A 27,427-nucleotide genomic window follows, 5' to 3' on the forward strand; every position below is an offset into this window, starting at 1 on the left:
CAGTGTCTTTGACTCCTTTTGGCCTCTCTACAGAAAAGAGAGGAAAAATATCTTTCCCTCAGAAGATGAACTCACTCTCTAATTACCAGCCCATGCAGCAGCCTGTAATTCTGCCAGTTTTATCTTGTTTTTTTCTCCCAGACACTTCCATTTTCTGCCAACATTGCTATTTCTCAAAGCGTGTTTCCCTGCATTCTGAAAGGCATGCTCACTGCCTTTCCTGTTATTTCCCTTGATGTTTCACATTGTGTAATTCCACAGGAGAAAAGGAGACATCTTAAAATATCACAGTAGAGGAAAATTTCAATTAACGTTTATAGGTGGGGAAGGGGATGGGATGGGAAGAGGCAGTGGTTTAAGTCTGGTTAGGATTAATCGCAAAAATTATTTTAGTTTTGTTTTTTAACTGCTATTGATGTAAGTTTTTCTGAAATCTGCCCACACGCTTTCTCCTACTAACAATGAGGATAAACATCACTGAATCTTTGATGATCAAGGATCAACAAGACCTCAGGAGTATCATACTATATTCTGTCATTCACTACTGTGGCTTATACAGATCTAAGAAGATAAGTATAAATTTGATATAAACTTAAAGAATCTTAGAGTTGGAAGTTATTACACTAAAAAGTCATCAGTGTCTTTACACTAAAGAAGTCATTACACTAAAAAGGTGTGGGTGTACGCAAAGATGCATCTCTAAGACCTTTGAAACACGGTCTTTCACAGGTAGGAACAAAGCTATATACAGAACTAAACTGTGTCAGTTCTGCCTACTATGGTGGTACTGGTTACTAGTGACATTCTGATTTAGGAGCAAAGTGACTTTTCAGGATTGCATCGTCTGGTTCCCATCCCTGGGTGCACATTAGAATCAAATGAGGCTTCTTACTAAAAACTGATGCCTGGGCCCCACCACTGGGTGGTGGTACTGGGGAGTTGTTGTTAAGTCAGAATGCCTGGGAGGTGGAACCCAAGTACTAGTGTTTGGAAAGCCCGTGGATGACCGATGCGTAGAGCCAAGGCTGAGAGTCAGTGAATTGGAGGGGGTAAATGGAGGAGCTTCCGTACAACAGACTCTTAACCATGGTTGGAGTATGAGATTATACGAGTTTAAAATTATTTTTAGAGTTCTATACTGATTGAGGTTTTTATGTTAATATTGTTCTAAAAACCTCTGATTTTAACAAATGGATTAAAAGGTAACAATTGATGGAAGGTAAAAAGGACAGGAAAGGGTTACTATTTGTAATACATAAAAAAGTTCCCCCCAATTGATAAAAAGACAACTCAGTAAAAATATGGGCAAAAGGACACGGAGAGAACATTTAGAAAAAGCTAGAAGGAAATCACCAAGAAATACATAGAAATACGCCCAACCTTATTCGTAGTCAAGGAGATGCAAGATTTTAAAATCTTTAATCTTATAGAAGATTAATCTTATTAATCTTTAATCTTATAAAAATTTTAGTATATGCGACTACTGTTCTAAGCCTTTTCTAACCATTAATTCATTTAATACACAAAACAATTTTATGAGGTAGGTATTCACATCATACCTCTTTTTACAAATAAGTGTAACTAAAATACAAGGCAGTAACGTGTCTCAGCTTAAAGTCACACAGCTAGTGCTTGCTGGAGCTCAGATAGGTACTTGGGTGTTCTGGCCAAGAGCATCCTTATCCTTAAGCACTATCCTACACTCCCTTCTCAGTAGTATATCTACTGGGATGTGCAAAAATGACAATGACTGATAACATTCTATCCTAGAGATAGTATGAGGAAATGGGCACTTGCTGGTGGGAGTATGAATGCAACAAGATTTTCAGAAGGTAATCTGGAAGTAGCGATTAAAATACAATAATGTGCACATCTTTCGACTTAGCAAAACCTACCTTAATGGAAACTATCCTATAAAAACTAGACATTGGTTTATGATGATATATGTTTGAGATCATTTATTGCAGCACTGTTAGTTACAATGACATTGTAACAAAATCTGGAAATAAGGTGACTGTCTATGAATGGGGGACTGGTTTAATAAGTCATAGTATACCCATACTTTAGAATATCGGCAACTACTTCAAAGAATATGAATGACCAGGAGGGATGTTTATATTACTGAGCAGAGTAGTGTGTATAGTATGATCTTGAGTTTGTAAAAACAAAACAAAATCATATCCATCCATTAAGGTTAATACATGTTTGTGTAGACATAGAGAAAGGTATGGAAGGACACACACCAAACTAGTAACATGAGTTACCTTAACATGTGGGGTCACGATATAGCATTATTTGACTTGTTGCTATAACCCTGTGTTAGTTTTGTAATGTAAAAGAAAAAAGAAGGGAAATCCTTGCCTCTCATGTCCAGCCAGGGCAGGATTCTCAGGATTCTTCAGCCTGCACTGGACCCTTCCTGGGAAAGCATAAGCAGCTCTAAATCAGCATGGCTTCCTCATTCCTTTGAATTTAGATCTGCTTTCCTTAACTGTCTACCTGTTAGTTCCCTGGGTTGACAGAGAGCCAGCCTACCCCTTCCTCTATGCAAAAGCCCTCCAGATATTTGAGGACAGACCTCAACCCATCCCACTCTCCATTCAATTATACCAAGACTTAGCCTCTAATCTTTATTCCACACCAGTGGTCAGGGCTGGGTCACCTCTACTGATGCTTTGCCTTACTGAACACAATCTGCCAGAGTTCAGAACACAGAGGGACGTGTACGCTTCTGTACAGTACAAGACATGTGCTTTCTACTCATACAGCTTAAAACGGATTTACACTTGTAATAGTCCATATCGCAGTGTCAACTAAAATTTCCAGGTCTTCTTTCAAATCAGTTAATGTCAAGTCAAATCTTTTCTACTAACTACTTTGAACATGAATGTGATTTCCTCAATTCTCTCCCCTAGGGTTTATCCTTTTCTCTTAAAAGTGAAATGCAGGAATAGGAAAGAGTATGTATGTGAATGTAGGAATCTAATGAATTGTGGATTCTGGATAATGGCATTTTTCTGTATAATGAAGATGATGGGTCAGCAGACGGGTGAATGCGCTAGGTATATGGAGAAGACAATGACGGTGTTCTGAAGTTTGGCTGGAGGCTGGGAGGTACCTTAAATCCTCTGTTCCCCAGTGGCGGGGCTGAATTTGAAATGTAATGATCCTGGCAAATAAAGTTGTTATGTGAAGTGGGCGGGGGAAGATATAACTCTCCAGGAGAAGGTTTGCTAGTTCCAAGGAGAGAAAGCAGGAATGGGCCAAGAACAGAGGTGAAGGAATGAGACAAAGAAGAGAAAAGAGTGTTGAGAAAAGCAGCTGCACACAGGACTATAAAGAAAAAAGGATGGCAAGCCTCCAGGGATGGGAACGGGGAAAGAGAGAAAAAAAGCAGGCTGGAGGCAGGGGGAAGTTCTATTCTAGTCTGCACTCTTTAGAGGCCAAGAAACAGAAAGCTTCTCAAACTTACGTAAAACAAAACCAACTTAAAAAACAAAAGGATTATTGTAGGAGAGAAAAATCTTGCAGTTTACCAGGACCAAAACCAGAGGATGTGAAATGGAACAGGGGCTTGGCCTGCTGTTAGGAGCCTGGGGGTGGGGGTGGAACTTTACTTTGTCTTTCTGGCTCTGTGTCTGTCTCTCTTAGGGGCCACCTGGCTTCTTAAACTGCTTCTCTCTTCATGTCAGGCCCTCTCTTCTCTCTTTGCCAATAAAAGTTAACTCTGTCTGTTTACCAGTCTGAACATGGTCTTCAGTGAGTCACTCTAGCATTGACTCCATCCCACTTTCAAACCAAACGTGCAGCACTATCAGAAAGGAGAGAAGGGAACAAGCAGAAAGGGAAACACAGTAGGGAGAAAGAAAGACATAGTCAGAGCCTTCTAGGGAAGTCTCATCCCTGCCCTTGAACATGCTGCATTCACAATCACCTGCACGCCTTTTCCTACAACGCCCCCCTTGTTCACCCCACTTCCATCTACCCACCCCTTCCCTAAGCCTTCCTTGATCCCGATCGCTCCAGAACTCGCCCCATTCCTCATACCGTGTATGCTCACAATCCAGTGGAGAATAATCTGATATTTTTAAGAGTTCTAAATTCTAGCTTCCTTCTTCACATTGGCACTGTTTTGACAGCCTTCTTGGAATCATTTCCTAACTTGAGTTCCTAGTGCTAATAATTTAGACTTCTAGCAGTCTCTTGTTCAAAGAGAGTAAAGCACAATTGGTCACTATGCCCTGGATAGAGATTTTATTTTGTTTGGAATGCTGTTATAATTGCCTTTCAATCTTCTTCAAGCAATGAATCCACTGCTTTAACTCTCTCTTATACACTCTCTCCCCATGTGCCTGTCAATCTTACACGGCAATCACGTTTTTTCAGACTAGCTCATTAAACTGTATTAGGCTAAGGGTGTATCCTGAACTGAATAAGATTTGGTAATTACTTCTTCTGGAACAACATACTATTTTGGATGACTTATTCCTGGTCGAGTTTTAACTGACACTTTTATGTTATTATTCACTAAGACCCTGGGGTCTTTTTCACACATGCACTTTGTCTTTCCACATTCTACACATGAATGGTTGAATTTTCTCTCCACATGCACTAGCTCTGTGCTTTGTCCTCTTAGAACTCTACACCCTTTCTGTCCCCCTCAAGTTTTCAAGGTTGTCATCCATTTCCTTACTCACTCCTGACCTCTTCTTTGCCCCCTAGTTTTGCGAAATGGGAGCCTATATAATGATGAGGTGGAGGAGGAAGGGTGACAGGGTGGATCTTATAGGCTTTAAGGTTGACTCATAGGATTAAAAGCTCCATTCATTTTTTTCTTCCTGAAGGAAGAAATATGAATTATTTTCTCAAACAGGCAAAGTAGAGGACCTCTTTAAAAACCATAAGGTTCTGAGGCTCACAGTGAAAAGGAAGGGAAAACTAATCATACAGAGGGAAAAGAGGACAAATCTGCATTTCATTTAAAATCACTGTAGTTGAACTTCAAATTACTCTACCTCACTTCCACCTACCTCACATTCTATTAAGAACTTATTTTGCCCCTCATCTAGGAATAATTATATACCGAACTGCATCACATATGCATTAGTATATGGATTCACGTACATATGCTTAGCATAAGCCAGAAAAAAAAAAAGGAAGGAAACACATTTGAATAATGTTGACTGTTGCAACTGCATTCCATTCAATGGTTGGAGGCACCCAAGTAAGTATGAGATGTGGGCAGTGGATCTGCTCTTTCGTCAGGCAGATCTGTGCGGATATCACCTCCCAGCATCTTGATGTGTTGAATGAGCTACTAAGGTTTAAAGAAGTCTATTTTTTCATAAATGGCCTTCCACATTTGGGGTATAGCTTTATATTGTACATTATTCTTTATATTATGCATATTTATGTGTAAATATTATTTTGTACAGAGTTTATAAGAAAAACTATGTACACTATATCATATGGGTAATTTAAGGGATTCTTCAAGGATATTTTTATGGGATGACTTTGGAATCTAGCCTGTGCAAAATTGCCCACTTTACTGACCCTTTTTCAGGATCAGCAGAGGCAGGATTCAAACATAATCTGAATTCATAGACCATACTTTTTCTATTACACCAGGGAATCTAAAATCTTGATCCTTTTAAGACTCTTCATTAGATTATCCTGGGAATCTTCTATCTTCCTTTGTCAAGGTCTAACTTACAGTAAGATATTCTAACACTTGGAAGAGTTAATGTAACTATTTCCAAGCAATATTTGTTGAGCACTTACTAGATGCAAGGCACTACTGGTATACTATGGCTATGGAATCCTCTTTTTCCAAAAGCAGCTCACAAATTGAGAAGACAAAACAAAGAGTCTAATCATACAAGAAACTCATCACATAATTTGTAGGCAGGGGTCAATAACAGGGCCTTGTAAGTAATGATAAGGACTTTGGAATTCATTCTAGGTGATAGGGGAAAATATCTGAGGCTCTTAATAGGGTAATGAATGATCTGATCTATAATTTTAAAACATCATACGAAGTGCAATGTGGTTATCAGATTGTGAAATGTGAGGGGGAAGAGAGTGAGTGAATGTAGGAAGAAGCATTGGAAGGCTCTTTTACATGGTAGTGATGGATATAGGCAAGAAACAAGCTAGCTGAACTTAGGAAGGAACTGAAAGAGAAAATAAAACAATTATAGAGATATAAGCTGCTTTGAACGAACAACAGTAAAACACAGAGAAAAATCTGAAAAACATAGTTATCAACATGGTTTATAAGCATGAGGAAATGACACAAAGCAAAGTGGAAAAGTACTAAGACATAAAAATCAGTGGAAAGCAGACTATACTTGCAGAAAAGAAAGAGGATCCAATGTATGTATTATTGTTGGTCATGAAGAGACCAAAAGAAGTGAACAGGAAAAAATACTTAAAATATGTTTTTTAAAAATGCCTGAAACAAAGACTTAAATCCAAGACTGCAAGGATTGAAAGGGTACAGTATATGAACAAAAAGTGATGAGAGTTAATACCAAGGCATACTCTGGTGAAGTTATTTCACTTCAAGTATAAAGATTTATGGGTTATACAGAGCTTTAAAAATGAGTCAAATTTATAAGAGGTAAAAATAAGGCTGGTTTCAGACTTCTCTGCACAGTAAACCCCACATCAGAAACAGAACCAAACAGTGTCCACAAAGTTATAAAGATTTTATATTCTTTCGGGCTGTGATTTAGCATAGAAGCAAAATTCTTAAGCACGCAAAAACTCAGGGAACACAATATTTATGAGTTTCTACTAGAATGTAAGCTCCGTAGTGGTAGGATCTGCTTCCATAGTGTTTTCCATTTTCTCGCCAGCACCCAACACACAGAGCATTATACATAGTAGACACTCAACAAATGTTTGTTGATTGAATTAAAAAACTTTTTTATATAACGAAAATTGGACACTTTCTCATTCAGAGAGTCCCAGACTGTTTTTTTCATCAGAACCACCTGAGAGCTGTTAAAGAGAAAAAGAAAATACAGATTGCCCAGATTCACACTTTGAGATTCAAACTCAGTTGGGCTTGGGTATCTTGATTTTTAAAAAGCTCCCAAATAACCGCAGGGAAGTTAGCCTAGCGCTTGTCAAACGTCAGTTCTTTTAGTATTCTTTTCAAGTTTTTTTTTACCTTATCTATTTACCAAGACTATTATTTACTTAATATTTTCTTTAAATGAATCTGCTTTTTAGTAAACTCCATTAGTTTTGATAGGGATCTTTACATCACAGCAATACATGAAAAACTAGTTTTCAATGAACTGCCAAAAAACCAGAAGAATGTTATAAAAATAAATACAACGAAAAAATGTTCTTAAATTCTAGACAGATACGGTCACCTGGAAGGACTCAGAGCTTAAGGCCAGCTCTCAGTTTAAAAAAAATTAAGATTTATAAGTGTTATTAGACGGGTTAACACAGTATTAACTCAAAGTAAGACTTTGGGCTTCATGTAATCAGAACAATTTTAAAAAGAAATGAAAAGAGAAAAACTTCAGTTATGTGATTCAAAGACAGTTACTTAAAGCTGTCTTGTACCAAGAGAAGCACATAGCCCAGACTTTGGGGAACACAGTAATCTTTGAAGGTGACTATCGTAGTATCTGGACATTAAGTGATTAGTATATGTTGATTTCAAGTATTTATAGGTAACCTACTTTGTGTAAAGCACAAGTCTGGGTCTTGGGAATAAGACAACAAATAAGATAGTCTCTGTCCTTAGGTTGTTCAATGCTATTTCACATGCCTTTTCACAGAGTTAATTGCATAAACAAAGAGTAGTCCCCCCTTTACCCGTGGTTTTGCTTTCCGTAGTTTCAACTACAGTAGTCAACTACAGTCAAAAATATTAAATGGAAAATTCCAGAAACAAACAATTCATAAGTGTTAAGTTGCACGTTGTTCTGAGTAGCGTGATGAAATCTAGCAGATATGACTCACCCCTTTGTCCATACCCTGCCCATGAGTCACTTAGTAGTCCTCTTGGTTATCAAATCGACTGTCAAGGTATCGCAGTGCTTGTATTCAAGTAAGCCTTATTTTACTTAGTAATAGGCCCAAAGCATAAGAGGAGTGATGCTGGCAATTCAGATATGCTCTTATTGTGCCTAATTTATAAGTTAAACTTTACCACAGGTATGTATGCACAGGAAAAAACATAGTATCAATATATTTAGGGCTCTGTACTATCTGCAGTTTTGGCCATCCAGTGGCAGCTCTTGAAATATACCCCCTGCAAATAAGGGGGGCCCATTGTAGAGAGCTGCGACCCCTGAATGGTCACTAACTGTGCGTCTCTCTCACCCATGTATGGCTGCAGCTTCCAAACCCAAAAAAGTGTGGGATTGTGTCTTTTACATTTGCTTCCTATAATCATAATAGTACCTAATGTTTCCAGAGGGCTGCTATATGCCACCCCATGAAGCACATGGCATGATTTATCTCACTTAATCCTCACAACCACTGTACAAAGCAGGGATGGTAAGTGGTGGTAAACCTCATTTCTCAGATGAGAACATAGAGGCACAGCTCTGACAGGAAGCCCTATCCAGCCTGGAGAGCGTAAATCTACCTACCTGACTAGCTGAGATCCTTACTATAGTAAGGCTTTTCTTCTATAGTATTACCTGCTACTGCTATTTAAATCCCATTTCCTTATCCTGGTGTGATCAGAAAAGGAGCATGTGACTAATGGTTAAAGGGGAAAATGCAGAGAATCAAGGCAGGTGCAGATGGGCACTGTTGGACTGAGAATTAATTTAAATGATAAGCAAAACAAAGGGAGAGAATAAGGGGAAGATTTCACTGGAAGTTAAGAGAAAAATAATGGGCTCTTTTTCTAAACACAAAAGGAGAATGTACGTGGTAAAGAAGGAAGCCAGGCTGCTGGAGCCTGGCAGGGGGTAATTTATTGATTGACAAGTTAAGAATGTGACAAAAAGAAAGACATAAAGGAGGAAAATTATTTGCTGCAGTTTTCACAATGGGAGATGTCCAAGGAGGCAAGAGATGTAAATTTCCCAGGGGAAGAAGATTATGTAGTTAAGATGCTTGTCTTCAAGTCCTCAAAAGGCAAAGCACTGATTATTGTTTGTTTGTTTTAAAGCATTGGGTTTGATGCTGAACAAGGATCAAATGATACAAGTGGCCCTTGATACTGGCAGGTGTCTGAAGCTGTTTGCAGTACATGAAAGTTAGGACTAAATATTCCTAAATCTCATAATGATTGAGTCAGAGAAGATCTAGATTTGCTTAGGGAGTGGGCTCAATGGATTTCTGTGGACTCTCCCAGAGAGGGGAGGAGAGTCTAGAATTGGAGGCAAAAGAATAGCTTCTCAACTAGGATACTGCTGGAGTGGGGGCATGCCTTGAAAGACACAGAAAGGGTAAGCAGAGTTCATCCAAACATTACAGATGAAAGTTACATTATCCCTCTTGACAGGGGAAACCACTAATAGAAACTGAGATAATTAAGGGCAGCTAGGGAAAATGGAAACCATACTATGGTTTAGCATGCAAACAAATAAAGGTGGAGGACAAAGCTCCCTTCCTATATAAGCAGTATATGCAGCTGTTCAGTTTGGAGTGTTCATTTAACTTCTTGTTAATTTCCAAGTCTTGGAAGGAGTCTGACTCAAGACTCTCCCCAACTATTTATTTTTCCTTCGTGAGAACTCTTTCATTTAAAGTGACATTCTATTCTAGATATATTTATAGGCATGCAATTTCTTTCGTCTTGAATTATAGAAAATGAGACAAACCAGCTCTTGAGTTATGACACCAAATACAGAGAGGCATTTTCATTTTTTAAGGTTGCAGATTTAGGCAAGCTAAGTTTACAGACTGTTTGGAATTTCAATCTCTCAACATATACGACACTTGCAAATGCTTCTGCTCATACTTTTTTTTTTTCTTCCCCAGAAGGGACCAATGCCAATAAAGCTCATCTGCCTGAGTTATGGCTTTTTCCCTCTGATAATCAGTAAAAATTATGCAAAGGCACAGTGCTGTTATCAAACAGAAATAGAGAGCAATGTAATTCTACCTGATAATTTGGCCTGGCACATTGTTTTTCCACAATCTATCTCACCACAGATGCTGGCAGAATGCTTTCTATATAAAAAAAAAAACCAGACCAATTAAGGGGAAAATTTCTGGAAAGCCTATTTTGATATCCAATGTTGTATCTGAATTTGCAAATGTTAAACAGGTTGGTAATGAGCTTGTGCTAGAAGAGAAAAATAGAATTTTTTTTTAATGATCAAGACAAAGGAGAAAATATCAAGAGAACTTCTTTTGGTTGTTCTTATTTAAGGAAAAGTGACCTACTTGGAATGTTTCTCTTTATTGCTAATGGAAAATAAAGACAGAAAGTCTAACGTCTAACATCTGACAGTGGATCCTTTGACCTAGGCAGAAAATTCTGCATTTCTGATGACTGATGGTTAGAGGCTGAGGCGGAGAAACTAAAGGAAGATTCACAACCAGAGTCCTGGGTCAACTTTGAACAACATTACAGGCAGTTCTTGAGGCCACCACCCCCTAGGCCGCTCACCTGAGCCGTGGCTGCAGCTTCTTCCCTACAAAGGAGTTACTACTAAAGCACATAAAGTTTCTTAGCTCAGGGAGAACTTGAAATTTCACTGGTCCTTCAAAAACAGGTATGGCACTGTGGGAACACACTTACTTCAACTTATCCAGAGAGATTCAAATTGATGATTTATTTTCCATTATGTCCTAATCTTTGCTTACAGAGTTTCATTAAGAATCTTTAATGGGGGACTTCCCTGGTGTTGCAGTGGTTGAGAATCTGCCTGCCAATGCAGGGGACACGGGTTTGAGCCCTGGTCTGGGAAGATCCCACACGCCGCGGAGCAACTAGGCCTGTGCGCCACAACTACTGAGCCTGCACGTCTGGAGCCTGTGCTCCGCAACAAGAGAGGCCGCGACAGTGAGAGGCCCGTGCACTGTGATGAAGAGTGGCCCTCGCTTGCCACAACTAGAGAAAGCCCTCGCACAGAAACGAAGACCCAACACAGCAAAAATAAATAAATGAATAAATAAATTTTAAAAAAAGAAAGAAAAAGAATCTTTAATGGGAATTTCTTTTAGGCCAGAGATGTGTCATTCACTAAAGAGTCTTAAACATTAGGGTTGATATGTCTTAGGCAAATAAACTCTAACCATAGGATCAAGTTAGAAGTTTCTTCCCTCTTACCTATCCTCACAGAACTGTATGCTTCTATCCAAAAGCAGCAGCTGGGGTCTACCAGTTGTCTCTCTGTTCTGAGAATTCTTGATTTCCAAACTGGAGCTAGTTACCTATTATGGAATGGTCACTACTGAAAGCTGGATACTGTGTTAGTATTTTTTTTCTGATAACAAGTCCTATGATGTAGGTACTTGATTGATGATAAAACTGATACTTTGAGAGCTTAAGTAAAAGCCCCAAAGCCATACAAAGACAGAGCTGGGATCTGAATCCAGAGCCGTTCCTTTAAAGTCTGTTAACCGCTACACTAGACTCTTCCCCAGAATGGTTCCCACTGTGGGCTTTCCTCCCCTACCAGAGGTTAAGTGGAAAGAAGTTGGCCTCATGTTTCTCCTGGCAATGAGGATATTTTGCTCACACCTTCAGAACAAACAGGCAATTATTTTGTTTTATTGTATCCATATGACTTGTTCCTTCAGCTCCCACATCTCTTTGTGTACTGTCTTGACTCATATTTTGGGTTTGTTCACATAAAATATATTGCATTTCTCTTCTAGGTCCTAGGGAATTTTAACTGTCAGCCAACACATTTCAGGTTATGTTGTAATTTTGAAGATATGCTTCTCTTTAAAATACGCAAAAGGTGGAAAAGAAGAAAGGCTCCTCCATTATTGGCAGCAGGAATATCTGGGCTGGACAAATACCTGGCCCCCTTTTCACACAACTGCCACTGACCAAAGTCCCTTTCAAAAGCTCTGGGAACCGGATTTAACTCTGTCTATCCTGGAGAATGAAGCAGTTCCCCCACAGTTTTGCTCACTCTGTCTAGAGTAGCCCAGATGAAACACAAAAGAGTGTTTCTTGAGGTCTGTGGCATAAGTTAGTAGTTTGAGTTTACTCTGTGCTGGGGCTTCTCCACCTGGAATCTTCCAGGCTCTCATGTTTTGCTAGCTACTTGGTATTTTATGGACGTGAAATGCAGTGAGGATTTGGGCACTGCCCAATCGATTTCAACTTTCAAATCTATATTGAACAGCTTCTGACTTCCTGTCCTTCATTCAATCTTTTTTCAGTTTTATGCTTTTTTTTTTTTTGCCCCGAGAAATACCCTGATATCCTGGATGATAAGAGAGCAGGTTAGCCACTGTTGGCCCCTAACTCTCAGAGATTTCTGCCCAGTGAATGAGAGAAAGGAAAATGGCAACAATAGCAATGATGATTATGGTGATTACACAATCGGGAAATCTAGAACCACACAGAGAGCAAACACAGTACCCAACTTGCTCCCCTTTAGAGTCTGGGAAAGCTTTGGTGGCTGCTATTGCTAGATTAGCAATAGAAGCCTTAGGAAATGCCAGGGAAACAACTCGCCCCTTCCTAGGGCCAGTGGGCATTTGTCTCTGTCGTTCCTCTGGGCATGGGGCCCTGTTCTCTCTGCATGGATAGCAGAGCAAATCCTGTTTAGGTGCCAAGCGAGAGCTCTTTGATATGGTTCTGCACTGCTACACAACCTCAGTCCTTGCTTTCTCTCTCTCTGGCCCAATTCTTGCATGGAAAATTGAGGTAATGATTTATATGCCGTTAGTGGTTCTGACAGGTGCACTCGATCTTGGCTTCCTCCAGTCCCAGGACTAATCGGAAGCTTATCTTTTCCTTTGTGTAACAGGGAGCTGTCAGGTTCTCTGACCCTCCAAACAAGTCAATCACTCACGGGAGGATTCACCTTGGAGGGAGGACACCTTGATATTGGAGGAGCTCCATGGAGGCCATGCCCTGACATATATCAAAACAGTGGCAGTCAAGGGCTAGAGGGCAACATGGCCACACTAACCAAATGCCACTGGCTTCTGGAATTTAAACTTGTCATACTCACCAGGGGGAAGATAGTGAGTGAATGTAGGAAGAACAATTGGAAGGCTCTTTTACATGGTAGTGATGGATATAGGTAAGAAACAAGCTAGCTGAACTTAGGAAGGAACTGAAAGAGAGAATAAAACAATTATAGAGATATAAGCTGCTTTGAAGGAACAACAGTAAAACACAGAGAAAAATCTGAAAAACATAGTTATCAACATGGTTTATAAGCATGAGGAAATGACACAAAGCAAAGTGGAAAAGTACTAAGACATAAAAATCAGTGGAAAGCAGATTATACTTGCAGAAAAGAAAGAAGATCCAATGTATGTATTATTGTTGGTCATGAAGAGACCAAAAGAAGTGAACAGGAAAAAATACTTAAAATATGCTTTTTAAAAATGCATGAAACAAAGACTTAAATCCAAGACTGCAAGGATTGAAAGGGTACAGTATACGAACAAAAAGTGATGAGAGGGCTTCCCTGGTGGCGCAGTGGTTGAGAGTCCGCCTGCCGATGCGGGGGACACGGGTTCGTGCCCCGGTCTGGGAGGATCCCGCATGCCGCGGAGCGGCTGGGCCCGTGAGCCACGGCCGCTGAGCCTGTGCGTCCGGAGCCTGTGCTCCGCAAGGGGAGAGGCCGCAACAGTGAGAGGCCCGCGTAACAAAAAAAAAAAAAAAAAGTGATGAGAGTTAATACCAAGGCATACTCTGGTGAAGTTATTTCACTTCAAGTATAAAGAAGATTTATGGGTTATACAGAGCTTTAAAAATGAGTCAAATTTATAAGAGGTAAAAATAAGGCTGGTTTCAGACTCCTCTCCACAGTAAACCCCACGTCAGAAACAGAACCAAACAGTGTCCACAAAGTTATAAAGATTTTATCCGCAGCTTTTCTGCCTTGGTGTATATCCTGTCTTGGGTGCAGAACATTGAGCTATGGAGCAAAGAGGAGCTGTTTCAAAAAATGACCAGAGCAGAGAAGAAAGGGTTTGCATTGCTCTTGGGAGAAAGAGCAAATTCCCTAGCAAGGTCTATGATGGCCGTAACCTGGCTGCCTTGTCACCTGCATCTTGCTGCTACTTCCTGTGCTCCGCAACGGAAGAGGCCACACCAGTGAGAGGCCCACGTACCGCAAAAAAAAAAAAAAAAAAAAAGTGTCAGCTGAACTATACAGTGGATTAGTGACGTGAACAATTCATATTCTGGTACAAGCTCTTTATCTTGTTGTGGACCGACACTGGGCCAAGGACCACGTTTTGAGTAAAATGTTAAAAAGAACAGTAATCCCATAAATTGTGAAAAGCTTTTTTCATGGTCAATTAGGTTTGGTGGAAAATAATGCATGCACTATATTTTTCTTAGACTTTGATATTGTACGTTAGTATATTAAAGGTCTTGAGAAACCCCAAAGTAAATAAATTTGTTTAAATGCATTTAAGCTAGGATTTACCATATTTTCTTGAGCAAGAAACATTTGTGAGCATGCATGTGTGTGTTTTTACAACCACTTTTAACATTTTTTCTAGTAAAGAACACAAGCTCAACTGATCATCTGATGAAAACAACAAATTACAAGAGTGTGATCCACTCTTCTCCATTCAACTACATCCAAATTTAGTACCTTTCTGGTAGAAATTTCTTCCCTACTGGCTCAATCATTCTAAGGAAACCAGAGAATTAAATCTTTTCCCAGTTGATAACAATCTCCTTTAACATAAAACTACCCTTATAAAATATTTTCCTCCAACCAGTTTCTTATACTTATGCACCAAAGAAAAGCAAGTATCTTCCTCTATACACTAACCTCTAGGGAAATACTTAAAACCTTTTTCTCTGGTAAGGACGGGTACTTAAAATCAGTGCATCAGTGGAAGTCTGGTTTGCAATGTACTAAGATCACAGTGATCTTGTTTTCTACTGAACTTGACTCCAAATCCATTTTGTGTTAATGATTTTCTAGAAAACTCTTATGTATAATGAGCAGAGGCCTTAGAATTCCTCTTGTGATTTCAAATGAGTTCTTTGCATAACTTGGTAGCAAAAGGGACCTAGGCTCATATTTTTTTTTATTTTTTTTTATTTTTTGCGGTATGCGGGCCTCTCACTGTCGTGGCCTCTCCCGTTGCGGAGCACAGGCTCCGGATGCGCAGGCCCAGCGGCCATGGCTCACGGGCCCAGCCGCTCCGCGGCATATGGGATCCTCCCAGATCGGGGCACGAACCCGTATCCCCTGCATCGGCAGGCGGACTCTTAACCACTGCGCCACCAGGGAGGCCCTAGGCTCATATTTTTGATCTCTATTTAAATAAGTCCAATAGAAAAACAAATATTATAAATCAGCTCTAGGCTATGTTAACATTCTAAGGTTTCCTGAACAATGAGCTTCTTGGTACTTTGTGCCATATGTACACCTGCACACGCATACACATGCATGTGTAGTTTCAGGGGCTGGACCTCACACCTCTTACTCCAGCAAAAGTGAGCTCACATTGGAGAGCCAGGACCTGGTCTGGGGACAATGTCTTTCCCATGACACTCATAATTCAGATAATTCCATCTGAAAGATTCAGAAAATGGAGATACTTTTCTTCCTCAAATCATCCAATTATGCCCTGGATTTTCCATTTACTTTAAAAGTATACAGAGAGCCCTTTAAAGGAAAAGATGGAGAAAATCATTCTAATAACTTCTCTTTTGAGAAAAATCCATCTGGGTCAGTGGGAATTAGGTTTGACCCAATGACAAGATCCTTGCTTGCAAAGCCTGGAAAAGGTTGGGAACCTGCCCCGGCCTGACCAACCAACCCACATCTCCAAAATTCAGACCATTTAATGACCAAAGTTAGGAAGAGAGAATGGGTCCTAGTCTAGAATACTGTGCCTCCTGACCAGGGATTCTCAAGATAAACTGCACCAGAGACCATGGAAACATCGAGATTTTCTTCTCTAACATGATCCTGTTCTTCTTCTGGTACTAGTGGACTTCTCAGCTTCCCGCTGTCATTGAGTGTACCTGTGGGGAGTGTCATTTACTAGTTCCTATCACATTCGAGAAGCCATGGCTGCCTTCCAAAGGGGCTGGGAGCAAGAGACAAAGAGAACTTGATCTTAAGCCAGGTATAGGATTCTGCTTATATTTACATTTATCTTGGATCTAATTACTACATGGTAAATACAGCACAACAAAGGTAGTTTTGAGATGAAAGAAAATATTTTGCTGTCGGTGAAAATATTCTGAATCCAAGGCAGTTTTGGAGAGCCAGGGCAAACACACATTCAAAATAAAGCAGAACGGATTGCTGGATTCACTATTATCAAAACATAATGCTGCTTTGAGCTTTTTCAATATATTCATCAGACTTTCCTGAAACTCCTGGTTGTCCAGGTGAAAGACAAGATGGGAGGGAAGAGGAGAAAGGTAATAACATATATCGAGCGTCTGGCAATCATAAGGCATCACACCAGTACTGTCAACACATTACTCTATTTTATTAGCATGACCTCTGTGGGAAGAATGTAGGAGGAGTTCCATTTTTCAGATGATGGCTGAGATGTGGTCAGAGCCCTAGCCCTTTCTTGGAGGCTCTGTAACACGGTGTTAAGATCACAGACTCTCAGGTCAGACCGAACCTGGTTAAAAATGTGACTCAGCCCCTTAGTAGCCGCAGCCCTTGGGTAAGTAACTTCAGCTTTCTGAATCAAATGTCCACATCTGTCAAATGGGGATAAAAACAGTACTCAGCCCATAGGACTGCTGTCAGGCTGAAATGAGATGGTGCTTGCATGCACCTAGCAGAAGGCCTGGCACACAGTGTGTATTTAACTAATGTCTGCACTATTGTTACTGTTACAGCACACTGGCCATTAGGTGGGCTGCCCCCCAGATTTGACCAGGAGTAAGAGGGGGAAAGAACCTGCGTTATAAAGGGCAGAGCTGTACACACAACCCAAATGTGCTTGGCTTGCAGAAGCTCACTCCAAATCAAATTACTCACTCAGTGAAAGGCAATATTAATGTGGCCCTCAGATTATTCCGTATAGAGCCTTGAGGTAGGAGGAGGGAAGCAGGCAAAGGAAGAACTTACAAAATCAAATCAGAGAACCTCCACTTTGGAGTGGATCTCAGTGGTCATTATGCAAATGGTCCTCAAACCCAGCTGATCTTCAGAACTACCTGGGATACAGCTGAGAACTATGGGTAGATCCCTTGGCCCTGTGCCTGGACATTCTGAATCAGTCAGCTGGGGATGATTTAAGACATTCCTAGACTCTGATGATCATCCAGGTTTGGTAAACCATGATCTAATTCCACGCATCCTTTCTGCTCCACCTTCCCCCCACCCCGCCCCCCGCAAACAAAATGGAAACCCCACCTGGGCCCAAGGTTCTCGCAGCATCTACCATCTCCTTCGTGGTTCCTTCTCTAGTCCCTGTTTACTCATATTTTAGTTTATACTAAATATTCAGATGAATATATCAGGCATTCTATTTAATACAAGAGGTAGGATAGTAGTATGGATTTTAGAATCCTAAAGACATGAATTCAGGGACTTCCTTGGTGGTCCAGTGGTTAAGACGCCATGCTTCCACTGCAGTGGGCACGGGTTCGATCCCTGGTCAGGCAACTAAGATCCTACATGCCGTGCGGCATGGCCAAAAAATAGAAGAAAAAATAAATAAATAAAGCCATGGATTCAAGTCCAAGTACTACCACTTACTAGTGTCTGACCTCAGGCAGGATGTTTAACCTCTCTGGCTTTGGTTCCCACATGTCTGAAATGAGGTTTATTTTATTACCTTCATTATAGGTTTATCTTGAAGAATAAATTAGCCAACATATGGAGCCTCCCTGGAACACAGCAAATGCTAATACATGTCCGCTGCTCTTATTAATATTTCAGTTAGTTCCTTTGCCTCACATTGAACCCAAGTAATGCTGTCTCACTGAATATTAGCCAGAGAACAGGACAGGGACATACACAAGTGTCACCCCTAAAAGGCAAAACATGTCAAAACACTGAGGCTTGGTGGTGAGGGTAGTGCCCGAGGTTCCTGTGGAGTGCTTTCTGATCCCATAAATGAAACCCCATGACACAGACTGATAGAACCAGATAATGATGGCAATCAATATCGATAACAGAAATTATTATTTATTTTCATAAACACAGAGTATGTGCGTCCTGCTGAGTTACACACATCACATGCCAGCATTCACTTGTGCGGTAGTCAATCAATGGGGAATTGCAATATCCCCTCGCTGAGACAGGAGGGGGAAGGGATGGAGTGGAGGTTGAGAAATTACCCACACCAGAGTGACACATTCACAAAGTTAATCTAATCCCGGGGCCGTCCGGGTGCCACCGCAAGCATGTGAATATGGAGTAGCCTTGATGGATTTTGCACTGCAGTAGCTAAACACTTCATTTTTATTTGCAACAAATATAAGGAAAGGAAAGCTGAAGCTGTAAAAGGATTGGCTATGAAGCCCCTAGAGCAGCAATACCTCATAAAATGAAGTCTAGAAAAATTAAAAATGGGTAGGGGAAGACTGTATCTGTGTCCTAAGAGGCCTCCGTTGTCAAGCATAAGCTCAAAATGAAGACCTAAGGCAGTGATGGCCGATCTTGACTCAACCAGTCATTTGCCCTGTTACTGGCCTGGGATTACCCATTCTCCTGGAGTGAGCATCACCACACGGTCACCACGGAGGCAGCAAAAAAGCACAAAGGCTGTGTCTACACCGAACACATTTGATTCTCAGTTCTGCCTCTCAGAGCCTCAGTTTCCTCTTTTCTAATGGGGATCATCACATCCAGATCACCAGAAATAGGGAAACAGCAATTCATGTCCTACTTGCCCCCCAAGATCCTTGGGAGCATTAAATAAGACCCCCCTCCCCCCCCGCCCAGCATGAAAGGCCATCTATCCCTCAAGATGCATGTTGAAAATTCCTTCCTGGTCCTATGCCTCTCTCTTTCTGTTCTCCCTCTGAACTGCCATGGCGATCTTCTCTGCTTTTCTCAGGACACTTACCCAATCCAGTGTTTCTCAAAGTTTGGCCCAGGGATCATCTGTGTCAGAATCACCCGGGGATTTTCTAAGGGGGATCTGGTCAGTGACGTTATTGGGTACAACTCAGATCTTGTAAACCAGAATCCCTAGAGATGAGGCCAGTGCCTGTGTTCTAAAATGTATCCCAGGAGACTGTGAGGGCACTGTGGTTTGAGAACCACTGCTTGAATTAATTTCATGTTGCAGCGACTTGCAACCTTCCCCTCCTGGCCCCTGGAGGACAGAGAGCATGTTTGACTCACCTTTGTAAGACCCGCTCTGTAGTATGTACTTTGCACATTGCCTGGTGCATAGAAGGCACTCAATAAGTAGGATAAAAAATACACTGAAAAGTTCTACGTGTCAGATGCTATTATCCTCATTGTTGTCTAGATCAAGGACCATGCAATAAATAGTCCTGGATGATGGTGAAGGGCAGGAGCTGTGGGATCAGACAGACCTGGGTTCCATTCTTGGCTTTGCCACTTATTATCTGTGAGGTCTCAAGCCAGTGCTTACCTCCCCGATCCTCTGTTTACACACCTATAAAATGGGCATGATGCATAAGCCATAGGATTGTGATGAAGGACCAACTGTAAAATGTACAGAAAACTGCTCAGTGTGGAGTCTGTCCATAGGAAGGGCTGAAGCAATGTAGTTGCTTTTATTGGTAAACTTAAACCAGTGGTCTGTTTAATCAGTTCTCTAGAAAGCAGATCAGGCAGTTAAACTAGTAGTTTCACAAAAACGATCATTTTTGGGAAAAAAGTGTGTTTAGCCAAGCTGTCTAATCCCATGACCTGTTGGCAATAATCCTCAAGAAGTTCCCTTCAGAATTTGGAGCTGGTGAACGCTCATGTCGATTTGCCTTGGTGTCTTAGACTGTGGCTAGGAGGGTGTCTAAATTGCCACCAATGGGATGTGTAAACATCAGGGTCATTCTAGGTGGAAAAATTTTAGTCCAGGAAAGTCACAAGAATGTGTGTGTCCTGAGCTGAGAGAAAGACAGAAGCAGTCACCAGCAGAAGGCATGTGTGTAAAAACATGATATAATTGAATCTTTTCTCTAAAATACAGTGCATCCATCGTGTGCTCAACCTGTGGCAGAAAAGCCTTTGCAGCCCTCACCCTCGCCCTCCACTCTGCCCAAAATCTAGCTCCTACATTAAGAAAGCTTTGCCAAAGAATTCCGAGAGACACTAATAATGAAATTCTCCTGCTCTGCAATCACGAATTAGTATTTTCTTAGGATGTAGCTGTAGGGAATCATAATGAAAAGCATCAGATTTGGGGTCAGATGGATTAGGTTTGAATCCCAGCCCCACCACTTTCTAGCCATGAGATCTTGAGCAAACAACCACTTGTCTACTCTGAAACTCAGTTTCCACTTCTATGTAATCTATTCATTTGACAAACATTTCCTGAATACCTACCATGTGCCGGAGCTACAGAAGAGGAGATGCATGGTTCCTGCTTTCACGGAGCTTACATTTCAGGGGAGGGGGAGGGGAGGCTGACAGTGGACCAATGATACATCTGACCAGGAGGAAAGTTAAGAATAAAGGGGCAGGGTAAGGACACCAGAGAGTGAACAGGAAGACGTGAGTGTGCTATTTCCCCTACAGAATTCTAGGAGAGCTTCTCTGAGAAGGTGGCACTTAAGCAGAGACTTAAATGAAAGGAGGGAGGGAGGCTTTGGATGATCCAGAGAGGATAACAGAACCCGAGAGAGTTACTGTTAGGACAGATGATATAAGGGTATACAATCCAGCACCTGGCATATAGTAAGCACTCAAAAATGTGGCTATTATTATTATTAATATTAGCTGTAAGGAATATCCATTAGAAAACCTGAGCTCATCACATCCCCTTCATTTTGGGGAATTATGGTGTCACAGGTTGGGAGCTCACACCTTCCAGACAGACTCTGTGTAACTCTTTTGTAACTGGTTCAAAAGCACATTTCCACCTGGCCTAGGTTCCCAGGGCACTGGCAGCCAATCCTAACGAGGGAAATAATAACTCCAGGCTCATTCTGCACAGATAAGTATACTACGTATGATTTCTCACCACCCATCTCCCCTCCCGGGCTGATTAAGTTACACGAACTATGAGTTTCCATGGCCAAGAAAGGGCTCTGAGGTCTTCTTAGCTGTGGGTATTGGGAGGTTAGAAAGAAGGGCATGGAGAATCTTGCTAAGTGGAACTACATAAGACCTCAAGGTGAGTTCAGAGGTCAGAGGCATGGAAACTCCATGTGTGTGAATGCATGGGTGAGAGAGAAAGAGGGAGGGAGGGGGAGGGAGGGAGACAGAGACACACGCATACATCCTGACCTAGAATAATAATGGCACTAATTATTAAGAAAAGCATTTAAAATGCCCAATGTATGTGTCCAAGTTGAAGAGTCATAGCTCTTGATTTTCAATCCCAGCTCTGGAACAAGCAGTCAACAGACACTGGGCAAGTCATTTTCCCTCTCTGAAGCAGCATCAGGTTGACGGGCTCAGGGTCCCATAGATCAAGGTTTGATGCTTAGCATGATCTTGGGCATCTTACTGAAACTCTATGAAGCGCATCTGTTCAATGGGTATTTAACAGTGAACTGTACTTCATGGAGCAGCCAATGCAGATACAGTGTGCAGCAGGGTGCATGGCATATAGTAAATACACAGTAAATACTAGATCCCAGCATCTTCACCTGTCTTCCTACCTGACTGGTCTGAAGATGAATCAGGGAATTAAGTAAGTAAACACTTTGTGATAAAAATGGTATTGTACAGCTTATAAGGTGTTATTATTAAACTATCATCATGATTATTGCTTTGAATGTTATAATATTAAGCAGGAGATGTAGTGTCCATAGAAGTGCTTCTCAAAGTCTCTCTGGGTAATGAGCGATTGGATTTTGAAAGGCTATCTTGCATGAAAAAAGGAAAAAAAACAACCACATTCGTACTTTGAAAAGCTGAACCTCCCAGCACTGAAACAGAACAGGTTCATTACTCAGTGAGGATTAATTAGCTGCTGGGTATTATTAAACATTCTCACTCTCAAGATCCATGTAGAACTGGAAACTATGAAAGTGAACGAGAGGTAATCATAGTACAGGGAAGGAAAAAAAAACAAGCCACAATTGCTGGTAATGCAAATGTCAAGAGCAGAGCATGTTAGTAAATTATGGTCTGATTAATATCACATCAGCTCATTCTCTGTTTGGAGTCATTGTTCTGAAACTACGGTTTTCAGGGCTGTCTGGTTCTTCTTCTACCACTGGGATCAAAAAGAAAGCAGGCTGGCCTTTTCAGTGTTTGCACTGAAAGAACACTGGAGTGGGGATGTTTACACTGAAATGAGGCTACTTGAAAGCCTAGGAAGGTAGACGAGATGAAATCAGATACGAGTTTTACAATATGATAGCAAATGTGTCTCGTGAGCTGGTACAATAGCTTGAAATGACTGAAAAGTAACAGAGGCTCATAAAAATGACAGCGTGGAGGAGCCTTAGAGATGGTAAGAGTCCAGGGATAACAGATCCCTTTGTCTCAACCACTAGGGGCTCAGGATAAAAATGCAGATCCCTCTGGACCACCCGACTTGCTGAAGAGAATCACTAAGGCTGCGTCCTGGGAATCTGCATTTGTAACTGGCACCCATGGTTGCAGAACCACTGACTTTGCCCAGTCCTCTGCTCAGTTGCTTAGAAACGAAGCACGGAGAGAAGAAATGAGATTCATTGGCCCAGGGTCACGGATGGTTAATAAGGACGCAAGAACCAGAACTAGGGTTTTCTAAGTCCCAGCCACTCCTCAGGGCCTCCTTCCATGTTTTATATGTACAAGTCCACTTCATAACATCACTGTGTCACTTTGGGGACAATCTCTGTTCTAGTGGAACTTACATAGAGTCCTTCTCTCTTCTTCATCATGGGGATGCCTCCCAGGGGCTAAATACAGGTATACAAAATCCCACTGGATGCATGGACAACTGGAATTCATAGTGGGGACTACAGATGGCATCTGAGAAATTCCAGCCACATAGCGAACAAGAGCAAGGTAACACCTGGGCAGAAGTTCATGTTATAAACTCCTCAGTGGTGCCTAATCCATCTGCTTTCTCCATACGATTGCAAAGTCCCGAGGGGTGAAAGACTATCTTGTTCCTTTTGTATCACCAGTACTGTGCTTGCCACTTGGTAGACATCAGTGAATAGCTTGGGGAGTGAATACAAGAGTATAAAAAGTGTATGGAGAGAAAAATGGGAATTTTCTCAAACACATAGGCCTGCTATCACTAGTGGGTAATAACAGTCATGAAAATGATGATGATGAGAGTAAGACTAAAAACCATCAGCAGGAGCTAATATCACTGAGTACTTTCTCTGAGTGAGACACTACACAGGCTAAGCTCTCCATCACACACAGTATTGTACTGAATCCTCACAACAATCCCAGGAAGTAGCGACCATCCCTCATCCCTGTTGTGCAGATGTGACATGGGAGGCACAAGGACTTTAAGTAATGTGTCCAAGGCCACCATCCAGAAAGGAATGGAGCCAGAATTCGAACCCAGGACAGAGTGACTCAATGTTCAAACTCTTCACTGTTCTGTCCTCCAGTCTCAAAACCTCTGAGCATTTAGAGCATCGACCCAGTCTGATAAGGTAAACTTGTACGGCTGTTCTCCAGCTTGAAGGCATAGGCGGACGAGAGGAAACAGCGGCCAATGCTTGTTGGCCCAGAAGAAGCTCAGTAGAAGACCAGGTACACATTACTACCGGGTACACACACGACAGCCTAGCATTACGGGCCACAAAGAGTCTGTGCTCAAAAAGCATCTGCTGAATAAACAGATGCACAAATGAATGAATGAACAAACCAACAAGCCAGCTAATCAGGCACACGATGATCATTCAATTCCCACATTTGCCTCTAAACAAAGGGCGACAACCTCTTTTCCCCACAGGTATTGATACTTCTGTGTCTCTTCGCAGTTTTTGGTTTTCAGTAGAGCCGCTGGCATCTGAAAGCACGTATTTTACCCAGTTCTGAAAGTGGCTAGGGGCCAGGGCTGGTCCCAACATGTACCTGGCTTTACCGTTCACCATGACCACTCCCAAACTAAAGTCATCACCCAGTCCTAAATCATTTTAATCTCTATCTAGAGAGCCTTCCTTTAAAAGTCTGCTTTTAGAAATCCATTTCTAACACCATTTCCCTAACAGATACATCCCAATCTCCCAGAACCAAATATAATTTCTCCCTCCTTCGATCAAACTGCAACTCTCTGACTCTCATTGCATTTATCTTACTCTAGTTACTGTCATAAACATTTGCATATTAGTCCTACCCATCCTCTTTCCTTACGAGACTGTGCTTTCTGGACAGCAGGAAGGAAGCTACCAAGACTAATAGTAGGAATCACTTCTTGAGTACCAGCCATGGAATAAGGGCTTTCCAACCTCACTGCATTTTAGCCTCAGAAGCCCACACACAGTAAGGTACTAGGTTCACTGTTTTGCAGATGGAGAAACTAAAAATAACTTGCACGACTGAAGTTCAAAAAAGGGAGTGACTATGTTAGAGTCTGGCAAGTAGCAGATTTGAACCCAGGCCTGTTTGATTCAGAAGTTCATGCTCCGAATCATAAGCCTCCAACTTCCTATCTGGGTAGTTCCATGCCTGTACCTTGAAGGTGCTCAAGACATGTTAGATGATGCAAACAGACAGAGGCTAAGAACATAGTAATGCATGGCAGTGACCCTGCAGCAAGTCCTCAGGGGCAAAAGGCAACGTGGATTTATAGTCATCAGAGGTTGGTGCCTGTCCTGTTCCTTCTCCTACCACCAGAGACTCAGGTAGGCGGGGTCTCTGCTTGATCTCCCTCCCTCTCACCTGAGAGGGGCAACCTATAGCAGCAGCCAGCACGTGGCCAAACTTCCCCTCCACTTCCCCTGACCCTGGTTGCCAAGGAAACTGAAAGAAGGTGGAAAACCAGCCATTGGGCTCACCCGCAAGGTTGTGATGGTGGCAGGATCCCGCAGCCGGCCCTCCTCATCTTTCAGATTGTAGCCTTCTGGCCTCTTATCACGCTCGCTGACTTTCCACAGCTTCACAGTTTTATCTGCGGAGGGCAACCAGAGGAAATCAAAATGACAGTGAGAGGAAACTGGTAAAGGAGTCTTTTTTTTTTTTTTTGCGGGACCCAGTTGGGGGCGGTTGCAGGGGGAGGTGAAGGTCACGATGGAAGGGACTGCTAGGGAAACTGGCTCATGTCAAGGGCTTCGGTGCATAAATCTCAAGGCCTCTGAAGGCAGAGCTCATGTTTCAAAACGAAAACTTTTATTGTGCTGAGACAAACGGTTTCCCTGACAACGGGCTGTTAAATCTATAGCTTACATTTAAATTGGATCATTCAATAATAGTATGTCCTGAACACTGAATAAGAGTAGTCACAACATATGTAGAATTAACGATTGTAACCATGTTAGTGCTTTCCATGGAGAATTTACTTAATATTCACAATAACCCTGAGATGTAGGTCCAATTATTATCCTCATTTCAGCATCCCACCTCACTAAACACTGTCCCTAGCATGACCTGAAAGGCCCTCCGTGACCTGCACCCCTACGTCCTAACACTTTATGATCTCATTGTCTACCCCACTTCCTGCCACTTCCTGTGCTCCTGCCACCAGGTTTCCTTACAGCTCCTTGTATAGGTTAATCCCACTCCAGCCTCAGGGCTTTTGCACTAGCTGCTCCTTCTGCCAGGAAAGCCCTTTACCCTCTTTTTCACAAGATTTGTTCCTTCACTTTGTTCTCCTGTTTACGTCCCAACCTCAGAGGGGGCCTTTCCTAACCAACCTACAGAAAGATGTTTTCCTCACTGTTCTGTATCCCCTCTTCCTGCTTTATTTTTCTTCAGAGTATGTTTCACTCTCTGGCAATTTAATTATCTCGTCTCCCTCACAGTAATTTAAATATCATTGGAGGCAGGGATTCGGTCTGTCTTGTTCCTCACTGTATCTCCAGCACCTACAACAGTGCCTGGGGCATAGTGGACGTTCAAGAAATAGGAGTTGGATGAATGAATGCATCTCATTTACACAGTGCATCTTATTAGCGGTACTCAGGGAAGTAAAATGAGAAGGAGATTCATCCAAATGCTTTCCCCTTGCAGTCTCTTTTCTGAGTCCCCAGCTGGAAATGACCTTTCTCAGCTTTGTACTGTCCCAGGACTCTACACCACTTGGTGACCCCTGTCATTCTCTACAGCAATAAAACAGGGGTGAGGACTCCAATGCCTACAAGAGGTAGGCAGTGCCCGGGGAATGAGTGAAAGGGGGCGGGGCATCAGGGGAGCTGGAGATGGCATGCCCCACCTGCAGGCTTTTGATTCCATCTTTTAAAAATTGAAGTAGAGTTGATTTACAATGTTGTGTTAGTTTCAGGTGTACAACACAGTGATTCAGATATATGTACATACATATATACACACACACATATATATATAAACACACACACAGATATATATATCTATATATACTTTTTTCAGATTCTCTTCTCTTATAGATTATTACAAAATATTGAGTAGAGTTCCCTGTGCTATACAGTAGGTCCTTGTTGGTTATCTATTTTATATATAGTAGTGTGTATATGTTAATCCATTTTTTAAGGAAGCGTGTTTGGGCCAAACAGATCATGGCTGTGGTTGCATGCCTTTGTAGGCCTTTCTTATCAGATCCTGCGTTCATTATTTGTTCTAACTTCTCTTCTGGATGGCAGATACTCGGCTGCTCCTCTGTGTCTTGCCCTGTGCCTGCACAGGGTGGCTTTTGAAGCAGACAACCTTGGGTCCCATCCCCACTCCAACGCCAGCCACCACGTGGCCGAGGGCTGGGATTCACATGCAGTAGGCGCCTAACTAGTCTTTGGGTGACAGACAAATGGAAGTAGCAGATAAAGCAGGAGAAAAGGTACAGAGTGGCCAATTAAGTTTGAATTTCAGAAATATGAGTAAGTTTTTAGTATAAGTATGTCCTCAATACTCCAATCTTACAAATAGAGATAGTTAACTTCTCTACGCCTCAGTTTCTTCATATGTAAATTGGGGAAAACAGTGTTGTCCACGTAGGGCTCTTTGAGGATTAAATGAACGAATGCATGTAGTGTTTAGCCCAGTGTTGCACTTCTAATAATGGTTCACAAATAGCAGCTGTTGTTAGAACTAGCAAACTGGGCAACTGTTCTGCAATAATAAGA

The 27,427-nt window shown here is 41.7% G+C and overlaps 1 protein-coding gene across 2 annotated transcripts in view; it reads right to left on the reverse strand.

Moving 5' to 3' along the window:
- Positions 1-27,427, reverse strand: part of PPP2R2B (protein phosphatase 2 regulatory subunit Bbeta) — a 456,765-nt gene that overhangs the window by 71,288 nt on the left and 358,050 nt on the right. For both annotated transcript variants that reach the window (XM_060092035.1, XM_060092036.1), the window contains one exon: positions 25,175-25,287. In XM_060092035.1, the coding sequence (XP_059948018.1) occupies positions 25,175-25,287 (113 nt within the window). The remainder of the gene's footprint in view (positions 1-25,174; positions 25,288-27,427) is intronic.

The sequence above is a fragment of the Mesoplodon densirostris genome, chromosome 3, assembly GCF_025265405.1.
Source record: "Mesoplodon densirostris isolate mMesDen1 chromosome 3, mMesDen1 primary haplotype, whole genome shotgun sequence".
In the NCBI taxonomy this organism is placed as follows: domain Eukaryota; kingdom Metazoa; phylum Chordata; class Mammalia; order Artiodactyla; family Ziphiidae; genus Mesoplodon; species Mesoplodon densirostris.